The following is a 21,803-nucleotide window of genomic DNA, read 5'->3' as shown; positions in this document are numbered from 1 at the left end:
TCTAAGTCTGCTTTTTTTCTTCTTCCATTCGATTATAGAGAGTATGTAATACCCAGAGGACTCGAAGTCCAAACTGAGAGAACTTAGGGTAGTTTTAGAAATGAATCAGTCTGAGGTGCTATTTAAGCATATCCATTACTTCTTTCATTAAACTGTTCTAAGGTTTAGGACACAAATATAAGTGTTCCCAAAGCTTCCCTAAGTCTTTTAAACTTCTGTCTTGCCAGGGTACAAAGAAAACCTGAAAAATACTATTTAAAGCTATGAGTACTGGGTACTATTCTCCCTTCATAAGCTTCAAATGAAGTCCAATGTTTTTCTTGGGAGCAGCCCTTCAAACAAACAGAGAAATGCCAAACACTGGGGAAGGAAGCTGTGCTTTGTGGAGGAGCAAAACCTAGCTCTCCAGAAGCCAGCTGATCTTTTCCCCTTGGTCTCCTGTCATCTGCCTCTTCACAAAGTCATCACCAAGGTCGGGAAAGACCTCTGAGAGTCAACCATTAACCTAACCCTGCCAGGCCCACCACTGAACCACGTCCCTAAGCACCACATCTGTGCAGTTTTTGAACACTGGAGGGGCCTGTGAATGTCAGGGGTAACTTTATCTTTCCTGCTCCTCATCTGTTCTTACAACTGACCCCCTGAACGTCCCTTGCTCCTTCCCAGATGTCCCCAAGGAGCAGCGGCTGCAGGCGGTGCAGGCGGCCATCATGCTCATGGCCGACGAGAACAGGGAGGTTCTGCAGACTCTGCTCTGCTTCCTCAGCGACGTCACCTCCGTGGAGGAAAATCAGATGACTCCCATGAACATCGCTGTTTGTCTGGCCCCTTCCCTCTTCCATCTCAATATAGTGAAGAAAGAAAGCTCACCGAGGTATGTCTCTTCTCAGCATTATAAATAGTCACATCCTGAATATGGAGTGATGCTTTCGGTGGTATGCAGGACAAAATTTTCCAAACCATCTGCTTTCCAGCACACGTTAAACAGGGCATGGCTTCAGTAAGAGGGGAAAACCCCTGCTGCAGAGCCAGAAGCACACTTGTTTTCACAAGCCCAGCAGGCATTTCTGGTTGTCTGTTGTGAATATGCGGTGCCTGCTTTCCATGTGGAATTTTTCAATGGGGCACTAGTGAGTTTTGTATGACTGATGTTGACTTCTATAAAGGAAAAGGGGTTGATTTTGCTCTGGTTAAAGTCAAAGATTAACCATGTTTTAAAGGATCTTTATATGTAGATTTTCAATGACTGGTTTTTTTCACTTTCAATTTACTGTCTACATTCTGCCATTTGGGAAACAGGGTTTATTTCAGGCCACATTAAAATTGTAACATGGTGAGTGTAGACTAAACAGGGCATAGCCCGGCTAAACATTAGTAGTGCCTCTTGTATTTTTTCCCTCCCATCTGGTTCAGAATACACTGAGATTCCTGGTCAAGTATACATATAACCCGTGTCTGAACAAGGGCTTTAAGCAGTAACAGTATAAACCACTTTATATCATGTCTGTTAAAAATCCATTTCAAAATGTACAACACATCATGCAGGATATGGATAACCTTTCCTGCTTTTACCTTTGGCTGAGCAATATTTTAGGTAAACATTTTTTCTTTAAAAAACGCCCAACAGTTTGAGCAGTCTTGGTGATAAATAGAAACTAAAGATGGGGGGGGGGGGTGGTTCTCTCTGATGTTGGGAGTTTCCTGCTGCTTTTTGCTTTCATATTAAAAAGATTCAGCTCCTTACCTGAGATACTGAATTCTATTACAGAGTAATACAGAAAAAATATGCAACGGGGAAGCCAGATCAGAAGGACCTCAGTGAAAACCTGGCAGCTACTCAGGGACTTGCTCACATGATAATGGAATGCAACAAACTTTTTGAGGTGAGTGAGAGAATCAAACAGCATTATTCATGGCCACATAATGCAGCACCCTTTGAAGTATTTATGTTTATGCTTATATTTTCTGTCTTGTGTTAGCTCAGAGATTGGTGCCTCACTTATTTGTAAACTTGCTTCATCCAAAGTTTATTTATCTCATTTCTTTATGGCGGCTCCCTTTTAGTATTCAAAAGATGCAGGGTAATTACTCTGTGACAGTTTTCAACCCAAACCACTGGATTAGGAAATTTTAGTCTAATTAAAATCAAAAATCTGCTAGCATAAAATTTTATTACAATGCTTTTAAGACCTCAATTAAAACTGATTCATCTTAAAAATAATTGCTTATGCACTTTATATCTGTGTGTCATGCAATAAAGTAAAAATCACATTGAGAGCTGCAGTCATTCCTGCAGCTACTTACACTGCAGCTGGAGGACAGCAAATGCTCATATCTTCTTTCCCCAGAAGCACAAGGCAATATTTCTGAGGGCTAGGGGAGTAACAGTGGTGTATTGACATCCAGTTGATCAGTCTAACACGATTGTGCATGAGTAGAACTGTTGTGAGCCATGGGCTGTTTCATTAGACTACTTTGATGTTTCATCTTTCATAAAGACAGAAATTGCACACATCGTGCGCATTTTACAGATTGTAGGTTCATATAGTTGGATGCTGAATGGTCCATCAGCCTAGAAACACACTGTCTTAAGGAAAAGTTCTCAGCAGGAAATTTTCCCTGTGTGTTTTCCCTCCCTTCTGTGGTGCAGGTCCCACATGAGATGATCACCCAATCCCGAAACTCCTATGTTGATGCAGAAGTGCATTCTCCTACCCTGGACGAGCTTGGGAAACAAGTGGATGAGGAAGGAGGGAACTATCAGATGTACCTGGAAACTCTCATGCAGAATCTCCAGAAAGAAGCAAAAGAGAAATTCAAAGGATGGGTCACATGTTCCAGTGTAGAGAACACAGAACTCGCCTACAAAAAGGTAATTTGGGGAGACACAAAAGCAGTAAAGAAACCAAAACAAAATGCAGCTCAGTTATGGGGCACCCTGGCCCGCTGCATGGCAAAACTCACACCCTTCTTTCTGGCAAGGCACTCTTTTTTTATTATTATTTTCAAAAAGATTACTAAAAGCAGTTAAGAATGTAATATAATAGTGATTCAAATATGAGGTTCCAGAAAAAGGCTCGCAGAGCAAGCTGGGGTCTCTAAAATAGATCAAGTAAGTGATACAGCAAACAGCACAACCAGAGAGTGAGCTGAGATGTTAAACAACAGAGAACATTACCTGGACAAGCTCTTTGACTGGGGGACATGAAAAGTTTCTGACCAGTTCTTGATGTTTGCTAGCAGTTTGGAGAACACAGCTAGAATATAGGTAATTACAAAACTTCTTCAGGCTCTCCTATGCTTTTTTAAGCAGATCAGTTTTATCCCTGATCCTTTTGTCCTTTTTTCATATGAATTTTTGATACTGCAGCTTTTTATTAAAATTTCTGAATTTGTTTTTGGCTCCATCAGCTCTTCAGGGAAAGCCAGACCACTGCAATGAGGCAGAGGGGGCCGCAGGGTCCCTTCAGTGAGTGGAGTTCTCAGATGAAACTTTCTGACTGCTGGAAATGCAACAGCAAAGCAGAGGTCTCCAAACAAGCAGCAGCCAGCAAGAGGAGGGGATGGATTAGGGGTGGGTTAGGCAGGAGAAGAGCACTGGGAGGAATATGAGATCTGGATGGCAAAGGGGCAGGAGGCAGCATTACCCCAGCTTGGGAAAGTACAACCCCTCTGTCAGGGCAAAGAAATTGCAGTTACTGTGGTTTGTAGCCAGCTTCTATGAGTGACCTCTCCAGGGAGGGTCTGTGGGAGGCTGGGGACAGAGTAACAGGGCTCAGGTGGGAGCAGGATAGAGGCCTGTACTGCCCGTGGTCAACAATCCTGGGTCTGTAGGAGGTACTAGAGGTTTCTGAAGCACTCACATTGGTATATGAGAACGGTAGGGTAGGGGAGGGTTAGAAAAGCAGGGCTTGAAATATCCAGTGATTACAGTTAACTTGTTTGCTGCCTGAAATAGGACCCCTAAAATCATGCAGAAAAGCTGTATGTGTGCAATCTAGGATATTCACCTTATGCATAGCCCAGCACTTTCTGCTCCCCTTTTGTAAGCTGTGGAAGTGTTTCAAGAAACAGGATCTGTGAACAAGGAGGAGTTAACAATCAATCTGTGCTCTTTGAAAGATATTTTCCCAAAACCTCCCTTGCAGCTATTTTGAGGCGCAAACATCTGTGTACCTGACACATAACTGAATCAATGTATGTTCTCCTCCGCCAGAATTAACCAGGAGGGTTAATGCACCCTCAGTCCCAGGTAGTCTATAAGATTGCCAAAGGTAGTTGCTTTATTTCAGCCCAGGGTTTCAGTCTCTCATCTTTTTTTACTGCTGCAGACACATATTCGTCATTGCACTTAGGATGTTTGGACTTGGAAGTGTCTGTCACACCAGAAGTAATGCAGAACCTCACTGGCACTATGGGAACTAGTCCAGACATATTCTGTTGTGAGAGCAGAGTGATGAATCAGAATTCCATCCAGGACTAGTAGAGCAGCAGCAATAGCAATAATAATAATAATGATGATTAGCAGGGAGATATAAATGCTCTTAAGCTGAAGTCAGACACACACATTGAGATTTGGTCCTCAGTTATCATCTGAACACAGGCACATAAATTATCGGGTTTGTGTTCTTGGTCACTTCACTCCAGGTTGGGGATGGGAACCCACTAAGGCTTTGGAAAGCCTCAGTTGAAGTTGAAGCCCCCCCATCAGTTGTCCTGAACCGAGTGCTGAGAGAACGTCACCTCTGGGATGAGGACTTCTTGCAGTGGAAGGTGGTGGAGAGCCTGGACAAGCAGACAGAAGTTTACCAGTATGTTTTGAACAGCATGGCTCCTCACCCTGTCCGAGACTTTGTCGTTCTCAGGTAAGCTGAGGGTGGTTCTCTGGTACCTTTTCCTCCTGCAGCACATAAAGGCAAATCTGGACTTATCTCAGCCTTCACATCTGTGTAATTGCTCTCCAGGAACTCTACTTCTCAGCAGCAGTGTTGATTTCTCAAACTGAATTAATCATACACCTAGAGCATGCTGACCTTTTCTCTGATGTAATTTGAGCAGCACATACTCCTGAGGCCATAAATATCATTTCTTCCTCAGAACAGATGTCTGATAATAGCTGCTCTTCTCTCTTAGCTTTGTTTGTTGTCAAAACAGTGCAAATAGAACCCAATTGTTTTTTACACTGCTTTTGCTGTTCTCTGGGGAATGTTTGATGTTTAAGAGCCAAATGTTTAGAAGAGAAGATAGTGGTGCTTTTAAGCTAAGGCTGTTATACAGTGTCTATATAAGTTATTATCTTAAATTTTCAGTTGGAGTCCTTGTAAATGAATAAATGCTGATCCATAAAAACCCTAGTGTGGAAATGAACTGAAAAAGGCAGTAGATTTGTATTCTCTCTTACAGGGGATGGCTTCTCTCAAATAAATGTATAGCTATGTATCAATATTCTGCATTCAGTCCCAGTTCTGCCATTGTCTATCTGCCTGTACAGAACAGTAAAAAAAAAAAAAAAAAAGCCTCTTATGCACCTTCTGCCTTTGAAATCCTGGCCTTTGCTTGCTAGGAGCTATTGTGGAGCTGCTGACATATTTAATTTACAGGGTCAGTCCTACAGTTATTTATTTCAGGATGATTTTGTGCCTTCCCATTTTTGGTCCCTGCTTTTTATGATTGAAATGATGTGACAGAGAAATACAAAGCAGTTTTGACAAAGGAAGTAGTTCAGGGAGTCAAAACTATTAAAGAGAATGAAGATTGAAGGAAAAAGATGAGCCAAATAAAATATAATTATGAAAGTACATCCCTTTTATGAACTTTAGTAGTCTCTTAAAGGATGACAACATGCAGATATTGTTGGTATAAGGGAAGAATTATTGGAACTCTTAGGGGAAAATCTAAAAAAATGCTTTCTGTTACCGATGCTCCCATTAATCTATTTGCTTTGCCTTCCCACAGTATACTAGGCTAAATTAACTATTTTATAATCAAATATATATTATATATTTTATATAATTATATATCTACCATTATTTTGTAAAGAATCTTCTTATGTAATGTCATTAGGTTGAACCAGTGATAAATTTGGCCCTCTGCATGGCACCGAGAAGATCGTCTGCGAGCGGCGGGGAGGTTTTGATGACCGTAATTTGGTCCTCTCATTTGCCACTTAGTTCACTATTAGGTTTCATGGTGGTTTATGTTCTTTAAAGACCTGCTGTGCAGTCACATCAGTTAAAGGAAAATCTTGCTATCGAGTTCTCATTCTTTTCACTAACCCAGGCAGAATGACCCCCGAGGACTGAAATACATATCATAAAAATGAATCCTGGTGTGTTCTTAAGGGCTGAAAACAGCCATCAGGCAGATCTGTCAGATTCTGTTGTTTAGCTCTTTTGATTGATATCATTAAGTCTAGAGCAAGGTTAGCCAGCAATAGCACAGTCAAATTGATACCTTATGATTGGTGGGAAGTGAACAGTGAAATTATAATACACCTCTCGGGACATGAATAAATATATTTTAACAGATGGCAATTTTCCCCTTCTCAGTCAAACTTTGGGCTGTGAAAGGATCAACTTAGTTGTTCCCTTTTTTTTTTTTTTCAATGTGACAGTCATAACAAGGGGATTAGACTCCCTAGAGAAGACTCTGATGGTAAGAGGAGAGGGGAAGTATTTCATATGCCTGGGATATGACACAGCTCTCAGCTGCCCTGCATTTTTCTTAAAGAATCCACAAGTGTTTAATGTCCATTAGGTATGACAGCATTTTGAGTAAGGTGCCATATGCCTGATTTTACTACTGTAAAGCATTTGAAGAACTACTGAAACTGGCCTAAATCCCTAGGACTGGGATCAGGAAACAAGTCTTCTGAAATCTCTGGGATAGAGAACTTTCTACTTCCCAAATGGCCCAGGTAGTGCTGGCTAGCTACCAGAGTGCTGGCTTGCGCTACTCTGCAAGCGCTCACAGGAGGCGGTTCGGCATTTCTCATACTGGATCTCAGCTGTGATTTCCTTCTCCCATGTTTCATCTGCCATGACAGCTCATCAATTTTATTAATGCCCAGGCACATATAAAACCTTCTGGTCAGTATCTTCCTGCAGTGTCTTGAATAACAGCTCAGTTTCATGTAGGAAAAATGCAGAATGTCAAAATTATCTGCTGAAGTCCAAACTTCAACAGTCCTTGAAAGCAGCTTACCTGATAAAATATGATACTTCTCAAGAAAGCATAATCCCTGTCTCAGACAATCCACAGCAAGATGATGCAAGTTGCACAGCACAGTGGGAATTTCTCAGTTCTTCCCAGAGCATAGAAGGAGCACAGACCTATCCTCTGAGATTCAGTGCAGATGAGAAAGATGTGGGACACAAGGGTATGTAGAGAATGCTTACAGAACAACAAAAAATGTTAAGTATTAAAGTCTAGGTATCTTGAACTTGATGTAAAACCTTTCCAGCACATAAGAGAGGCTAGAAACTTAAGAGAGAAAAGAAATTGAATTCCATTTTGTTTTTAATTCAAACACCCTTGAAACATTCTGGTTATTAATGAGGATTTCTGCTGTACTAAACTGCATTTCTTTTTCTGTAAGCCTGCATGGGTGCAATGCACAATTTCAGCTTTTGCTGCATGGCTTATCCTCAGTCTGTTCCTTTCCAAAACTTCTGTCTGACTGCAAAAGGCTCTATCATGCCCTAGAATACTAATGGTTACAAAATACTCCTGTAGAGAAGGAAAACTTCTCCACCTGGAGTCACATAGGTGGGTGGGCATTCCACCTCAGAGTCCGACTACCAGCTGGGGAACATGAAACTCCACCAGGGACTCCTAGGACAGTCCACTGGCATTGCAGGCAACAAGGACAGGCAGACAAGCAAACTGTAACTTCAATTCTGGTTCTTACTCATGTGCCCGTAAGTTTCATTGCTAATGTGATTGCATCCATTCCTGCAGGACGTGGAGGATGGATTTGCCGAAGGGGATGTGCACGCTGGTTGCCATCTCTGTGGAGCATGAAGAGGCTCCTCTCATGGGAGCTGTGCGAGCCATCGTAATGGACTCCCAGTACTTGATAGAGCCCTGTGGCTCAGGAAAAGCCAGGCTCACCCACATCTGCAGGATTGACCTAAAGTAAGTATCCCACCTGCACAATGTCTATTCAGCAGGACAAAACCCTCAAGCTCATGGAGAGATGGTGGGAACAGAGGGCATGGTTAGGGTAGCTTTGCTGCTTTGGAGCTTTCCTGCAGTCTTTTCTCCACTCAGTGTCTACCAGTGTTAGGGTGTGATCTTAGAAAGAGAATCTGCTTATTTGATTACTGCAAGGGAGAAGTGCACTGAAAAAGACAAGTATTTGAATCTCCACCACCACTGCGGGCAGTGCGGAGCAGGAACTGCATGGCAAGCACGTTTCTGTGGGCCATGTTTCTTGAGTATTTGAGTTTCTCAATAATTCTCTTTTCATTTCTTCAGAGGACATTCCCCAGAGTGGTACAACAAAGGCTTTGGACATCTGTGTGCAGCAGAAGTTGCCAGGATCAGAAACTCATTTCAACCTCTGATTGCTGAGGGACCAGAAACGAAAATCTGAGGAAGTGTTCTTGGGAGCATGTGAGCATAAATCAGGGTCTGGCAGGGAACAGGAATACTGAAAGCAAAGGTCTTATTTAAGCTGCAGAAATCTGACCAGACCTGGGTCTATATAAAGCTAAAAAAGGAATTTTATAGGAAAGTCCTTTTATTCTGGAGATTTCAACTTTCCCCCTTCCCCACATCCATTCTGTATTAATTCTGATGATTGAACTAAACATTTCTTCAGAGAGCTTTTATTACTTTACAAACAGATTATTGCCATTACTTGTATGTTACATAACTCTGGTATTTAAAGGCTTCTAAGAAGCATATTTTAATTGTAAATAAATAATGTACAGTATGTATATATTTATCTATATTCTATCTATATATATGTATATGTATAAATTAATTAATTTGTATATAACTCAGTGCAAATCACTTGCATCAGTTGGACCTTAAGTGGATCTGTCACTTGTTTTTAGTGTGTCACTGCTACATAAGCTGTGTTTTCTGTTATCACAGGGCTACCAGGCATAATTTGTGTGATAACAAATGCCTGTTCTCAAATACGTTTCGTGTTTGTGTGTGCTGTGAGAAGGTACCTAGTAAGAGAGGCAGGAAGAATTACAGGAACTAAGGAAGAAGGAAGTTACAGTGCATTTAAAAATAATGAGGAGGGAATCAGTCTCACCAAATAAAATACATGGAGATGCATCTGAGACAGACATTGTGGAGGCCATCTATGTTCAGCTGCAGAATGGTGACTTTTAGTAGAAGGTGTTGAAAACTTACCTGTTGCCTTAATGATTAGTGTCTGTCAGTAGAGAACCTCACTGTGTGCAGTGTTCCAGGTAACTGCTCATCCCTCAGACAGCACAAGGTAATACTGTGCTTCCTGAGATGGCTGAAAACAGACTGGTGACTTACTAAGCTGTAAATTAATTATTTTTGTAAGCATTTTGTCTAGGTTCTGAGTGTTTCTGTGTTCTTTCCTTCTCCTGTAGAGATGGCTAATCCGCAACAGGTTTTCCACATGCAGTGGACACAAAGACATGCAGATGAACACCATGCCTTTTAATATTCTTACTATACAAATAACTATGCTTTTTTAAGGTTTTAAACACATCTTGGAGATTTAAAAGACTAAATAAATGCTATTCTTGGAAAGGCTGCTTTTATAGTAACAGCAAGCATTTTCATCTTATATTGCACTGATCTGCATGATCCCACCTCTGTAGGCATTGGTGGGAGCAGGATTAGGACTATGAGGAGTAGGAGCCATTTAAGCCTGTTATATAATTTTATTTTCAGGGACCTATTATTTTGCTAATGGAAGAATGCTTTAAAAGTAATAATAATAATTTGTCGACATTGCCTTTGAGGCAGGGTTCCATTTTGTTTTTAACTAACCTACAACCAAAATATTACATCTATGACTCAATAAGAATGTACAAGCCTGTTAATACTGTTCTTCATTAATCACATTTGTTCACTTAGACGTTATGTATTGCTGCATAAACCAGCAGAGTCGCTCACAGCCAGTGTTTCAGCTCAGTCCTCCCAACAAAATCCAGAAAGATTAGTATGAGGTCAATTAAGCAGGATGCATTTCCTATGTAAAGCTACAGCTTTGTGCCCTGATTCAAGGGAATGAGGAAGTCTCTTCAAAACCAGAGCTTTAAACATTCCCCAGGTGTGGGAGCTGTGCAGTGGACTGTGGTGACCGCTGCTAGAGCATCACCCCACGTGCCACCCTGCACACACATGGGGGCTGTGCTGGCAGGGGACAGCCTGAGACCTGAGGAAGCACACTTATGGGAACTCAGGGTGGACAGGGTGACCCAAGGTGACCCAGAGTGCTCCAGCGTGTCCTTGTGAAGGAGCAGGACTCCAAAAAAGTCACTGTCATCTTTGCCCATGAGTCACTCATGTTTTGTAGTGCAAGTCCTAGGATCAGGGATCTTGTCTGCCTGGGAGCTCCTGCCTCGAGTTTATGGCCAACAATAGTTGCACTGTGCAACTATCATGAGCTTTAAGTCCTGCAGACAGGGGAGCACTCACAGGGCCCTTATGTGGCCATTGTGGGGTCTGGCAGTCACCCACTGGCTGCAGGGTACCACCACTGCCCAGGCTCAGCCTTCTTGGGAGCAAACAGAGCCTCTCCAGCTGGGAAAGCCATTCCAGAAAGCAGCAGCTCCTCCCAAATGCCTGTGGCCATGGCAGCAGATTTCATGCCGGCTGTTTTCCAGAACACGAGCAATTAGAGTACTTCTGCTACATTAGTTTACATAAATAAATACAACAGTGCCTCAGCATTATCAGGCACAGAATTTCTAGCCCTGGGAATGGCAGTGTCTGGCAGTAAATAATGTCTTAAGGAAAAGAAGGGAAAACCTGGACAGTAGTTTTATCCTGTCTTACAAGTCATTGCTCAGCTGGAAGAGGCCCTGTGTCACCTGCCACCCTTAGCAAAGTACAGTTGTTTTCCTGCCCTTGCAGAAACTCTGTCATGCGCTTCTGGCATCTCCAAGCCATGTATTTTTGAAATAAAATTTCTTCAAAATGCACATTATGCCATGTCTACCATTCAGCTACCACAGTGTTTTGTATTGTTACATTGATACATTATGATAATTGCATTTTTAAATGTTATACTCATATCAATACCTCATATTTTTACCTCATCTTTTGGTATCAGTCATTAGTTGTAAATAAATAATTTCAGAGTTGAATAAATTTGCATACACTAAAGAATCATGTTTCTTTGTACTCTTTTTTCATCCATCGGCTCAAGAAGTGCTGCATTTAAGCCCTTGATTTCTTTAATGCAATGTGCTATATACACTTAACTGTTCTGGTGTGGGACTTCAGTAATGACTGCAGGCTCAAAATTATATTCTTGTCTATTATACTTAGCCTGTAGTATCCTTATGTATACATGAGCTTCATGGCAAAGATTATGTTTTCCAAATTCAGCCATGTTTCTGCATCTATGTTCTTGTCAGTAATTTAGGTCTAGGTTCACAGGAATGACTGAAGCTGGGAGGGTGAGTGGTTGATTCACAATGTCAGACATCAGCCATCTCAAATCCATCAAGCCATTGGAAAAGAGTAAAAGGTGCAGTGGCATGATAGTGATTTCTGTGGTTTGTCTTACACATTCTACAGATGGATTAAACATTCCTTTGGATGGGTGATAAAGTACCACTCTATCCCGCCACCTGGAGGGATAGGAAAGAGAATCAGAAAAAGGTAAAACCTATGAGTTGAGGTAAGAATAGTTTAATAACTGAAATAAAGCAAAATTATTGTTGTTGTTACTAACAATTATTGTTATTATTGCTGTTATTAACAACAACATAACGAAGGGATAAAAAGGAGAGGAATAAAACCCAAGAAACTCAAATGATGCACGGTACATCACCACCCACTGATCAATGCCCAGCCTATCCATGAACAGCAATTGTCCTCCCAAGCCAATTCCCCCAGTTTATATACTGGTCACACTGTTCTATAGTATGGAATATCCCTTTGGCCAGTTCTGGTCAGCTGTCCTGGCCATGCTCCCTCCCAGCTTCTTGTGCAGCTCCTCCCTGGCAGAGTATGGGAAACTAAGAAGTCCTTGACTTGAGTGAGCACTACTTAACAAAAACCAAACCATCACTGTGTTACCAACATTATTCCCATATTGAATCCAAAGCACAGCGCTGTGACAGCTTGTAAAAAGAAAATTAACTATTGCAGCTGTAAGCAGGTCATGTGCCTATATCCCTCTAACTTTTTCTTGAGTTACTAAAAGAAGCAGAGTCACAGAAAACAGGGTACTGAGCAAAGTCAGCTGTCCCAGACCATCTGGGAGGGGATAAGCCTTTATGTCCCAGCATTCAGAAAAGGCTCTGTATTAAAATTTGGATTGAAAGGAAGCACTTTTTTTCCAATTGTCTGCCATGGCAAAGATGGTCAGTTGTGTAAGTCCATCCTTTCTGGCAAAAAAACACCACATGACATGTGCTCTCATTCTCATTTCTCCCTCCCACCCACCTGCAGCAATGTCAGGGCAATGAGGTTGTCTTAACCCTAAGAGCTCTGATATTTCAGCTCCTGGTATGCACAGACTTCACAGTGTTGAATTCTTGGGGTGCCTGTTCTCCCTACACCACCTTACAGGAGTCAGCAGCAGGGCAATCCCTCTGCTTGATGCATTTACACTGCAGAATCAGTGTCACCCTCAGAGGATTTTGGCAGGCCTAAGAGGTGTTGCTCTCCCAAGTGGCTGGTAGTTGTTAGACAAGAGCACAGGCTGAGCACCCTGAGATGACTGTGAGGTGAAAATACTGGAATAAATATCCAGAAGATTGCTGGAGCTTGCCAATCAGATAGGAGAGGATGAAACTGCTACTCCAGCTCAGTCATGATGTAAAAACACTGGGGAGTGAACACAGACCTCGCCAGGCAGAAAGCAGCATGACCCACTTACAATCCCCTGGAAATTCAGCATGATCATGTCGTGGTCTCCTTGCCAGATGTGTGTCAGCCACAGCTGCACATGGACTTCATTTAGATGGGTTTTAGACCAGGCAGACTATTGTTACAATGCAGTTACACATCAGGGTGTGACAGGACAAGGCATCAAGGTACAGATTTGTAACAAGGTAGGTGTTTGGATTTTCCTAAAATGTACATTTTAAATTGTGACCATCAATATCCTGGGCCACTCAGCAGTACAATGTAGAAAGCAAACAAGTCCCCCAGAGCAGCAATGGATGCAGAGCAGAACTCACTGTGCAACTGCAGACTGCTCTGCTCCATTGTGCAAGACTCTGCTCAGCAAACACAAGGACGTGTGGAACTCAAGGGCAAATGCAGGTCAGAGCAGTGGGTCTGGGTTAATGAGTAAATGACACAGAAAACGTCACAAGACTGCAGAGAACTATTTGCCTGTCCTACATAGCCTGACGCTGGTGAGGTCTCACACACTTGAGATACCCTCCCTCACCCCACAACAGGTCCCAGACACCTCTGATGAAGGTCAGCATCTCTTGCAAAAAAGTAACCTGGACACTCAGCTCGTTCCACTCCTTTGACTCTGAAACAAGGATCTCTATGCCAATACCTTAGTACTGACCTCCCACAGGTAGTTATTTTCCACTGCCCAAGCCCAGTCACTGAACCCAGCATGCCCTCTGTCCCGCTCAGTCCCTGCATGCCTGCCTGCAGGCTGGGCTCCAACCTGCATCTGCTAACCCAGCCCAGGATGCACAGGAGGACACAGCCTTTAGGGCAGGAGGACCATGGCCAGGTGGTCAATGGTCCCAGCTCCAGCTGCAACAGGGAGTTGGGCATGGCCAGCCTGCCAGGGCTTGAATGTACAATGCCTTGTGTCCCACAACAAGGACAAAACTCCAGGGTGAGGAGAGATCACTTCCGCTTCTCTTCAGGAAGGCCAGAGCACTACAATAACCATAAGCCTCCATCCCATCGCAACGACAAGTTGGGGCTTTTGATCCTCTCCCAGGGATGAGAATCCCACAAAATGGAGAGGGCTAAAGGCAATGAACTGCTCTCTACCTTGAGCAGAGACTTGAACTGTGTGTGCAGGTCCTTGGCAGCAGTTTGCAAGGGGACAGGATGAGCTCCTGGATGTGCTGGTGCATCAACAAGACAATGCCTGGCTCTGCTGCAAGAGCAGTTGCATGGAGCTCTGCTGGCAGGATTTTCAGGATTACAGCTTATTTCTTAATCAAAATGCTCAATTCTGCATAAAAGACACAAGGGAAACGCAGCCTAAAACTACAGATTCTGCTCTATCTCCTGCTCATAGCAGCCCCAAGACAGACACATGGCCATAAACACAGAGCCAGCATTTACCGCAGTGAGGATTTGCAACAGCTTGCGATTTATGGGAGCAAATTAGCTGCAGGGCCATCTGTCCTTCCCCAGACCACAGCTCCTTGCTGGAATGGCTGCCATTCTTGAGAGGATTGTATCAAGTTACTCATTCCTTCTTTTTTTTTTTTTTTTAAATTAAATAAACGTGGGAACCACAGGTGGTGGAGCACAGGACAGTAACCCTCTCAGCAGCATCTGCAGGCCAGCAGTGCCCCACCACGCTTGTGGGACAGATGCTGGCTGAGGGCAGCCTGACCCCCAGACCCACCCAGGGTCTGCCAGGCCACCCCACAGCACTCTGCTAATACCAGCCAGGCTTGCTCTTCATGGCAGTAGGACATGAAGCACCACAGCTGGTCTGGCTTGACAACAAACAGTGAGTCCTTCTTCTGTCCCCAGACTCCCAGTTTAGAGACTTACCATGGGAGTAGTCCAAAGCAAGAAGTTTTCATCAGCACCAAAAACCTATCCCTGTGACTCACAGCTGCCCAACCAGCACAAGAAAGGAGCCCTTCACTGCCAAAGGGTAGAGTACTCTGGGTTCATGGCTGCTCTGCTACTTTGCCAGTGTTTTCTGGTGCCCAGCAGTACAGGAACACAGACTGAACCTATGAAGAGAAAGAAAGCACAGGACTTAAATCTTTAGCCTGGATTTCTCTTTCCCTAAAGAGGCATGTCTCTTTTCTCCTGGCCCAGGGAGAAAGGATCACACAAGCACCTTATCCAGGTTCCCAGAACTGGGCTCAACCCCATCTGTTCCTTTGCAAAAGAGTGGGATAAAAAAAAAATAATAAAAAAAAAAAGAATTGTTTAGGGAAGACTTCCCATTGTTCAGTGGCTGGGATCCCCAGTGAGCAACAGGGCTGCTGGTCAGGAAGGACAAACTGCTGCTGCAGATGGATTGATGCAGTATTGGCAGCAATGCACACATGCAGGGCACATCAACAGTTTCTTCTGTGGCCACGGGACACCCATACCACCATTTCAGAGCCAGTTTTTGTCCCTCTTTCCTATTTCCTACAAGGCTGGGGAGCCCAAGCCAGCCTGCCCACTAGCACAGCATGGATGCCCACCTTTGCCAACAGGGAACCCACCCACCTCATCATGGAGAGAGCCACCTCCTGTGTTTTAATTAAATCCCCTTCCCAAACACTGAACCATTCCCCATCCACAAGCATTGTCCTGGATGGGGTTCACAGCCTGGCCATGCTGATGACCAGCCTTTTTAACCTATGGTTGTCCTCATGTCCTTCTCTCCACAGCCAAGGAGGTGCCAAGACACTTGAAAAGTGCTGGACTGTTACATTCATCACACTGCTGAAAACACCAGGACAGCAGTGGAAAAATTTGTGGTTATTATCAATACAAATAAAAGTTGCAAATGATGAAACATTAAAAGGTTATCACTGAGTCAAGCCAAAATGTTACAATATGGCCTCCTTGGCCTCCCAATACGTTTTGCCTTGGGCAACCTTTTCCAGCAATGGCTGGTATTTATCAGCCAAAAGGAACAGTTATTGCATTTGGGTTTTTCAAATAATTGAGTAATTTAATCTTTTAAGTGCCTCTGAGATCACTTGCTGTAATTAAAGACAGAAGATGAATGACTGAAGTACAAGAGCACTGGAGGACTTTAAACATGAACATGTCCTTGACTGCATCTCCTGTTCATTTATGTAACGATGATCCCACATTAATATGCCTAAACAGATAAAAGGATAAAATAATAAGAGCTTGGTTGCATTATTTTTCTTCCAGCCCAATAATAATTGACCATCAGGCAGAGGAATGTGCCCATGATTACCAAGCAGGAGCAACCACGTGCTGCCAAGAGCAGGACCCCCGCCGCCTCCTGCCGTGAGGTGCAAGGAAAGGCAATATCCTCTCATGGAACCCTCAGCAACGTGGCAGATAAATGAGTTACTGATGTCTATAAAATTCACAAACTTGCATCACAAGTGGACTTAAAAGCTCAGCAAGTGCTGGGAGAGGCAGCTGCAACACTGGCAGTTCCCTTTATGAGGACTTATTTTCTTAGCTTTTAGAAAGAAGACCCATCTAATCCTCATGGAGAGGGGGAGGCAGAAGGGTTGCTGCAAAGTGAAACAACAAAAAATCTGTAAGGCCTGTAAACAGCATTTTGCCTTCTAAGTAAGCTATACACCTTGACATATTTCTGTCATACCTCAGTATTTAGCTCTCCATTTCATAACCCAAGTACACATAAATATGTACCCAAAGGGGGAAGAAGGGATGATGAGAGAGCTGGAGCCCGCTCTGCTCCATTCTTCACACAGCACGAAGTGCCTGGGCCACACATGTCCCAGACTGGAGGAGCAGCAGGCTTGCACCATTGAAAGCATCCTCCAGGCTGCCCACAGAGGCTGCAGCCTCCTGGGAAGCCCTCCTCACCCTCTTGCTCCCCTCCCTTTCCTGGCAGGGCACCCGATGGCCTCCAGCTCAACTGCACTATTGCCAGACTACAAAACTTTGTCACCTCGTAAAACTTTACAGTGCAGGTAGTTTATACCATTACACCTCTTGAACTGAACACTCAGCCAATTCACAGCTTCCTCTAGTGGGAGGATAACCAGATTTCTTGGGTCAGGTGTCGTGTTTGTGCAGCCCTGCTGGTTTACAGAGCTGGCGAGGATCTTTTACAGAGCCCTGAATGCAGAAGGCAACAAAGCACTGGCCAGCTCAGTGCAGAGAGCCAAACCACCATTTCAGCCAGGATCTCACCAGGACATGCCATTGGCCCTGCTTTTCCTCCAGGCCCCAGCACGTGTCCCACTTTGGAGGTGTTGCTTGGAAATGCACCTCATAAGGCACAGCCCCAAGGGAAGCTCTGGTTTGGATGTTCCTGAGAACCAAACAGGTGGGACTGAGAAGTCACTACCAAGGTGCTCTCCTCTCCTGCAAGGTCTGGTGCCAAAAACAACATCAGTGAGAAGTCCATCATACATCCCAGATTACAGGGGAAATACTAAAACTCGTGAAAAAACCCCAAACAAACAAACAAATAAAAACTAAATAAATAAATAAATAAAAACACAAACAAACCCAAACACCTAAAGTTTTGTGTGTTACTCTTAGGAAGGACGAAAACATTTCCACTAACAGGAAAGAGCTAAAGTAGAAACTAATCCCATTCACTGTGAATTTGTAGCATTTAGAAAACATCACTGCTGAAATGCCCACTGCTTTGCTCAGTGCTGGTGACTGACCAGCCCTCCTGCACTTCAGACTCCCAGGGTCTCCTGGGACTTGGGCCAGATTTGGATGACCTCAGGAGAGCTAGGATCAGATAATGAGGCTTCACCATGTTGTGAGTAATTCCGTGACAAGAAAAAGGTTTTTGGCAGTTAAATTCCTCATGTAGGAGGTGTATCATTGAAGGAGGTGTATCACTGAGGGAGAACTATGGGAAATATGGAAAAAAAAATTTAAACAGAGAATATTCCAAGTCCCACTGCTCATGCCCACAGAAAGGGACTGCTCACTCAGCTCCCAGGATGAGGAACTTGCTCATCTGCTTGTGCCTGTGGCTTTTCTGCCATCCTGCCTTAGTACTTTCCCTGGCTTCTCTCTGCCTCACTGGTGCTTTTGCTACTCCTTCAGTAACACAGAAAGCATCACAAAATAATAGCCAGAGAAATGTCAGCACCCACAAGCGTCCTGGCTGCAGGCTGCTGTTATTTCAACTTTCTGATTTCTCAAAAATCTTAATTTTTCTCAGAACTGCTTGACGGTGTTTCTGTTCAACTCATGAAGCAAAGTAAAAGGCTCTGATACATTGAGCCCTGACACTTTCTTCTCACCTCATTGTTCTTTTTTTCCGATCTCCTATAAAGGGTGGGCTTAACAAGAAGGGTGGACTTAACACCTTAAGCCTGCACCAGCCAAAGCATTGAGAGGGCTAAGGAAGAGTGGTTTGGCAATTCATGAGTGGCACATCAAAGACAGGAAGAGTCTTTCCCTTTTCTTTTCCATGCCTCTTTTTCTTGGCTTTGCTTGAGCGAAGGAGGAACAGGATTGAACTTTCCTTGCCAAAACTAAAGTCTGGCACCTAGAATTGACTTCTTCACCCTGAATAAGGGAATTTTCACCTCCGCAGTCTCTGCAAGCAGAATGAACAGATTGAGTTTTCTAAATGATTTGAAAGCAACACATACAATGCAAGGAGAAAAGATCAAGTTGTGTGTTAGAACATTCTGAGACATGTATGGTCCCTTTCTGCTCCCACTTCCTGTAATCTTGACATTTACTTTCCTCAGGATGCTTAACAACAATGCCACAATCATGCTTAGTGCAGGACTATGCTGACAGAATCCCTGAAGCCTGGGAGACCCTCTACTGGAATAGAAGAGTTTTCAGGTTTACTGCAGTGTTACTATGGAAGAAGCTATTGCACCAAAGAACCCTTCTTAAATTCGTATGGTTACTTCCAGAGACTTTCTAAATAGCCACAGTCACTTTGAATAAAATTTAAAAAACCCCACCAAACTCTAATAACAAAAACCTCCAAACTCCTAGGTGTATTGGAAGAACATCTGTTTAGCCACAGGCCCCAGAAATCTCCAACAAAAGTTGAGAGTTATTTCTGTGTCACTGGAAAAACAAACAGCAACACAAACTCCTTGCAGAGTTATCACAATAGCCTCTCCTGAGATACTCAGTACTTCATGCTGCAGGCAAAGAAACTGGACAGATTAAACAGTAAGATCATGTTACAATTTGCTACATTCCGTATCTTTATTTCACTTCTGTGATTGTTATAAAAACAATATAACATTCATCCTGTCATTTAACGAAGACATCCCTCCCACAGTCACTCTGCACAATCTTTTCAAGAAATAAACCAGAAGCTTTGCACACATGTCACAAAAATATTTTGAACAGATATAATGTTTAATCCGGAGCATTGAATAAACTGACAACAACACTTCATTCTATAAACACAGTTAAAAATCAAGAAAGCAGTGTACCTAAAACACTGCAAGTTGAACATGTTGAGCCTTGTTGCTCTTCAGAAAACAAAGCACCAGCCACCACCAAGCCGTCTTTGCAGCCTGAGCAGGGAGCCCCCTCTGCCCAAAGTCTTTCCTGCTGCCTGCACTTTTGCTCAGGATGCACAGATGGGGTCGGGAGCACGGCATCACTGCTCTCATGTGGGCATCAAAGGCAGCAACTGCCCCACAGCAGGACCAAAGAAGGTGATTTCCACATCAGGTTGCATAAGCACACCTTGGACAGGTACCAAATCTTCGCCTATTCAAGGGCTTCTTTATTGTCTGTGAAGAATGATATTTTCAAGACAATTGACAGGAAACTTGCATGGTCCCCTGATTACATAAAATAAGGCCGATTCCAGAGGCAAAACCATACCATTATTTCCATCAGAACAGCCCCTCATTGTGCAATTCACTGGCCCAGGCAGCACCACAGGCAGGATGGTTGTGAGAAGGCTTTGGCAACCACTGTGCCCTGCTCAAGCCAGCTGTGCTCTGTGTGATATTTAAAACCTCTTCTGAGGGCAACTATGCCAAAGGCTGTGTTAGTTCCGTGGGTCATGGCTCCATGAGTGGATATGATCACACAGCAACAAATCCCAGTTTACCTACAAATTAGCTATCCAGCTGGTGCCATCTGCCTGTCGGTGGTTACATATCACCCAGCCTCCACGGGAAGAGCCTGCCCTGTCTCCTCCGGGCTGGGACTGCTGTTTCCCACACTCTATTCTGCCTGGGCTGTTCCACAGCTCCCAGCAGCAGCTGGATGGATGGGAACGGCTCATGAAGCATCAGGTCAGGCCACTGTCCACCAGCACTGTGCCCACAGCACATGTGCTCTTCTTGATTTGCCCTGCCCAGGCCCCCTGAGCCTCCTCAAACCCAGAGAAGACAGGTACAACCCTGGCTCCTCAGAAACATCAGGCCCTCATGTTGGACCAACAGCAAAATACACACCACACACACACAGCCATACAAAAAACACAAGCTGGGCATGACCTGGGTACAGCTTGTGCTACATGAACATCACTTTTGTTACATACTGCAAAGCATCTGGCAGCTGGCGTAATGTATTGCACAGTGATTCACTGCCATGCCAGGGAAAAGCCATTCCACATTTCACACACTCAGGGAGGGTTATTTCTTTATAATCCTAAGTGCACCAGGCACCAATGCATAAATATAAAGCAGTTTGAAATGCTCTCCTCTACAGCAAGTCCTATCAGACTATAAATAATTTTTATACATATTTTTAATTTTTAAGACTTTATCACCAACCCTGAGATGTGCACTTAATACCAAAATACACGTAATTGCAAAGAGAGACCATTTAAAGACTGGAACTGGAGGAAAAATATATTAATCATTATGAGAAGATACTAATTCCTCTTTTTTTCTATACATTATTTAAGAAAAATATAATCTTAAATTACAAATTAAATCATATTTCATATGTAAGTTTTAATTTACAGTATAGAATCCTAGAGTGTTCAGGTTGAAAGGAACCCTGGGAGGTTATTTAGTCATCTTCTAGTAATCTAGTAGATAAGCATCACATTTAATACTGCATAATCAGCTTTAGTAGAGAAATAATTCTTGATTAACACAGAGTATATTTCTTCTCAAATGTTCTTTCCAGTGAGTGACATTGTTCACATAACAATAAAAATACAATTACAGCTGAAGGCAATGCAGGCCTAGAGTTGGAGAGCAGAGAAAAATGACCGTACTGCTTTATATTGAGGAGCCTCCAAATACAGCAATTCACAAGACAGGCAAAATGACACAGGTTTTTTTTCCCATTCTCTCTCCATTTCTACTATTAAACAATGGTGCCAACATTTTGCTATTTTATCTTGTTGAGGGAAAAACAAGAAGCCCTCAGACATCCAGTAATACTCTGGGATGAAATGCTGCCAGTTCCAGTTGCTCAAAGGAGAACCTCCAGCCAACCTGTGAGGGATTTGGAGCAACAGCTCCACAATCTCAGATCCTGGCAGCAATAAAGTGCTGCACTATTACACCAAAATGCTGGCTTTTAAAGTCTCTGCACTCAACACAAATAGCATGCAGAGACCATCCCTACTAAGTTACCACAAGTTTCCAGCAGGTAAGTAGCTGGGCAGCAGCAGTGGCAGCTGAATTCAGCTGGCTCTGAGAAGTGCAGAAATGGGATGTCCCAGCTGTGCCACGTCCCTGGATACAGGGCAGGAGGGCACGGGGTCAGGCACACACCTTCTGCCATCTGAGACAGTGAAGCCATCCCGGTTACTTCTCTTTGCTTTTTTATCCTGAGCAAATCAAAGGGAAGCCCATTGACCC

The 21,803-nt window shown here is 43.5% G+C and overlaps 1 protein-coding gene across 2 annotated transcripts in view; it reads left to right on the top strand.

The window, feature by feature from the left end:
- Positions 1-9,299, top strand: part of STARD13 (StAR related lipid transfer domain containing 13) — a 111,833-nt gene extending 102,534 nt beyond the window's left edge. For both annotated transcript variants that reach the window (XM_066313163.1, XM_066313164.1), the window contains exons 9-14: positions 667-874; positions 1,769-1,883; positions 2,651-2,872; positions 4,648-4,865; positions 7,960-8,136; positions 8,479-9,299. In XM_066313163.1, coding sequence (XP_066169260.1) covers positions 667-874; positions 1,769-1,883; positions 2,651-2,872; positions 4,648-4,865; positions 7,960-8,136; positions 8,479-8,596 — 1,058 coding nt within the window. In that variant the 3' untranslated portion in view covers positions 8,597-9,299. The remainder of the gene's footprint in view (positions 1-666; positions 875-1,768; positions 1,884-2,650; positions 2,873-4,647; positions 4,866-7,959; positions 8,137-8,478) is intronic.
- Positions 9,300-21,803: the final 12,504 nt, after the last annotated feature.

This window comes from Sylvia atricapilla, chromosome 2 (genome assembly GCF_009819655.1).
Source record: "Sylvia atricapilla isolate bSylAtr1 chromosome 2, bSylAtr1.pri, whole genome shotgun sequence".
In the NCBI taxonomy this organism is placed as follows: domain Eukaryota; kingdom Metazoa; phylum Chordata; class Aves; order Passeriformes; family Sylviidae; genus Sylvia; species Sylvia atricapilla.
Note: the sequence above shows the minus strand (reverse complement) of the source record. Positions and strands in the feature narration are given on the sequence as shown.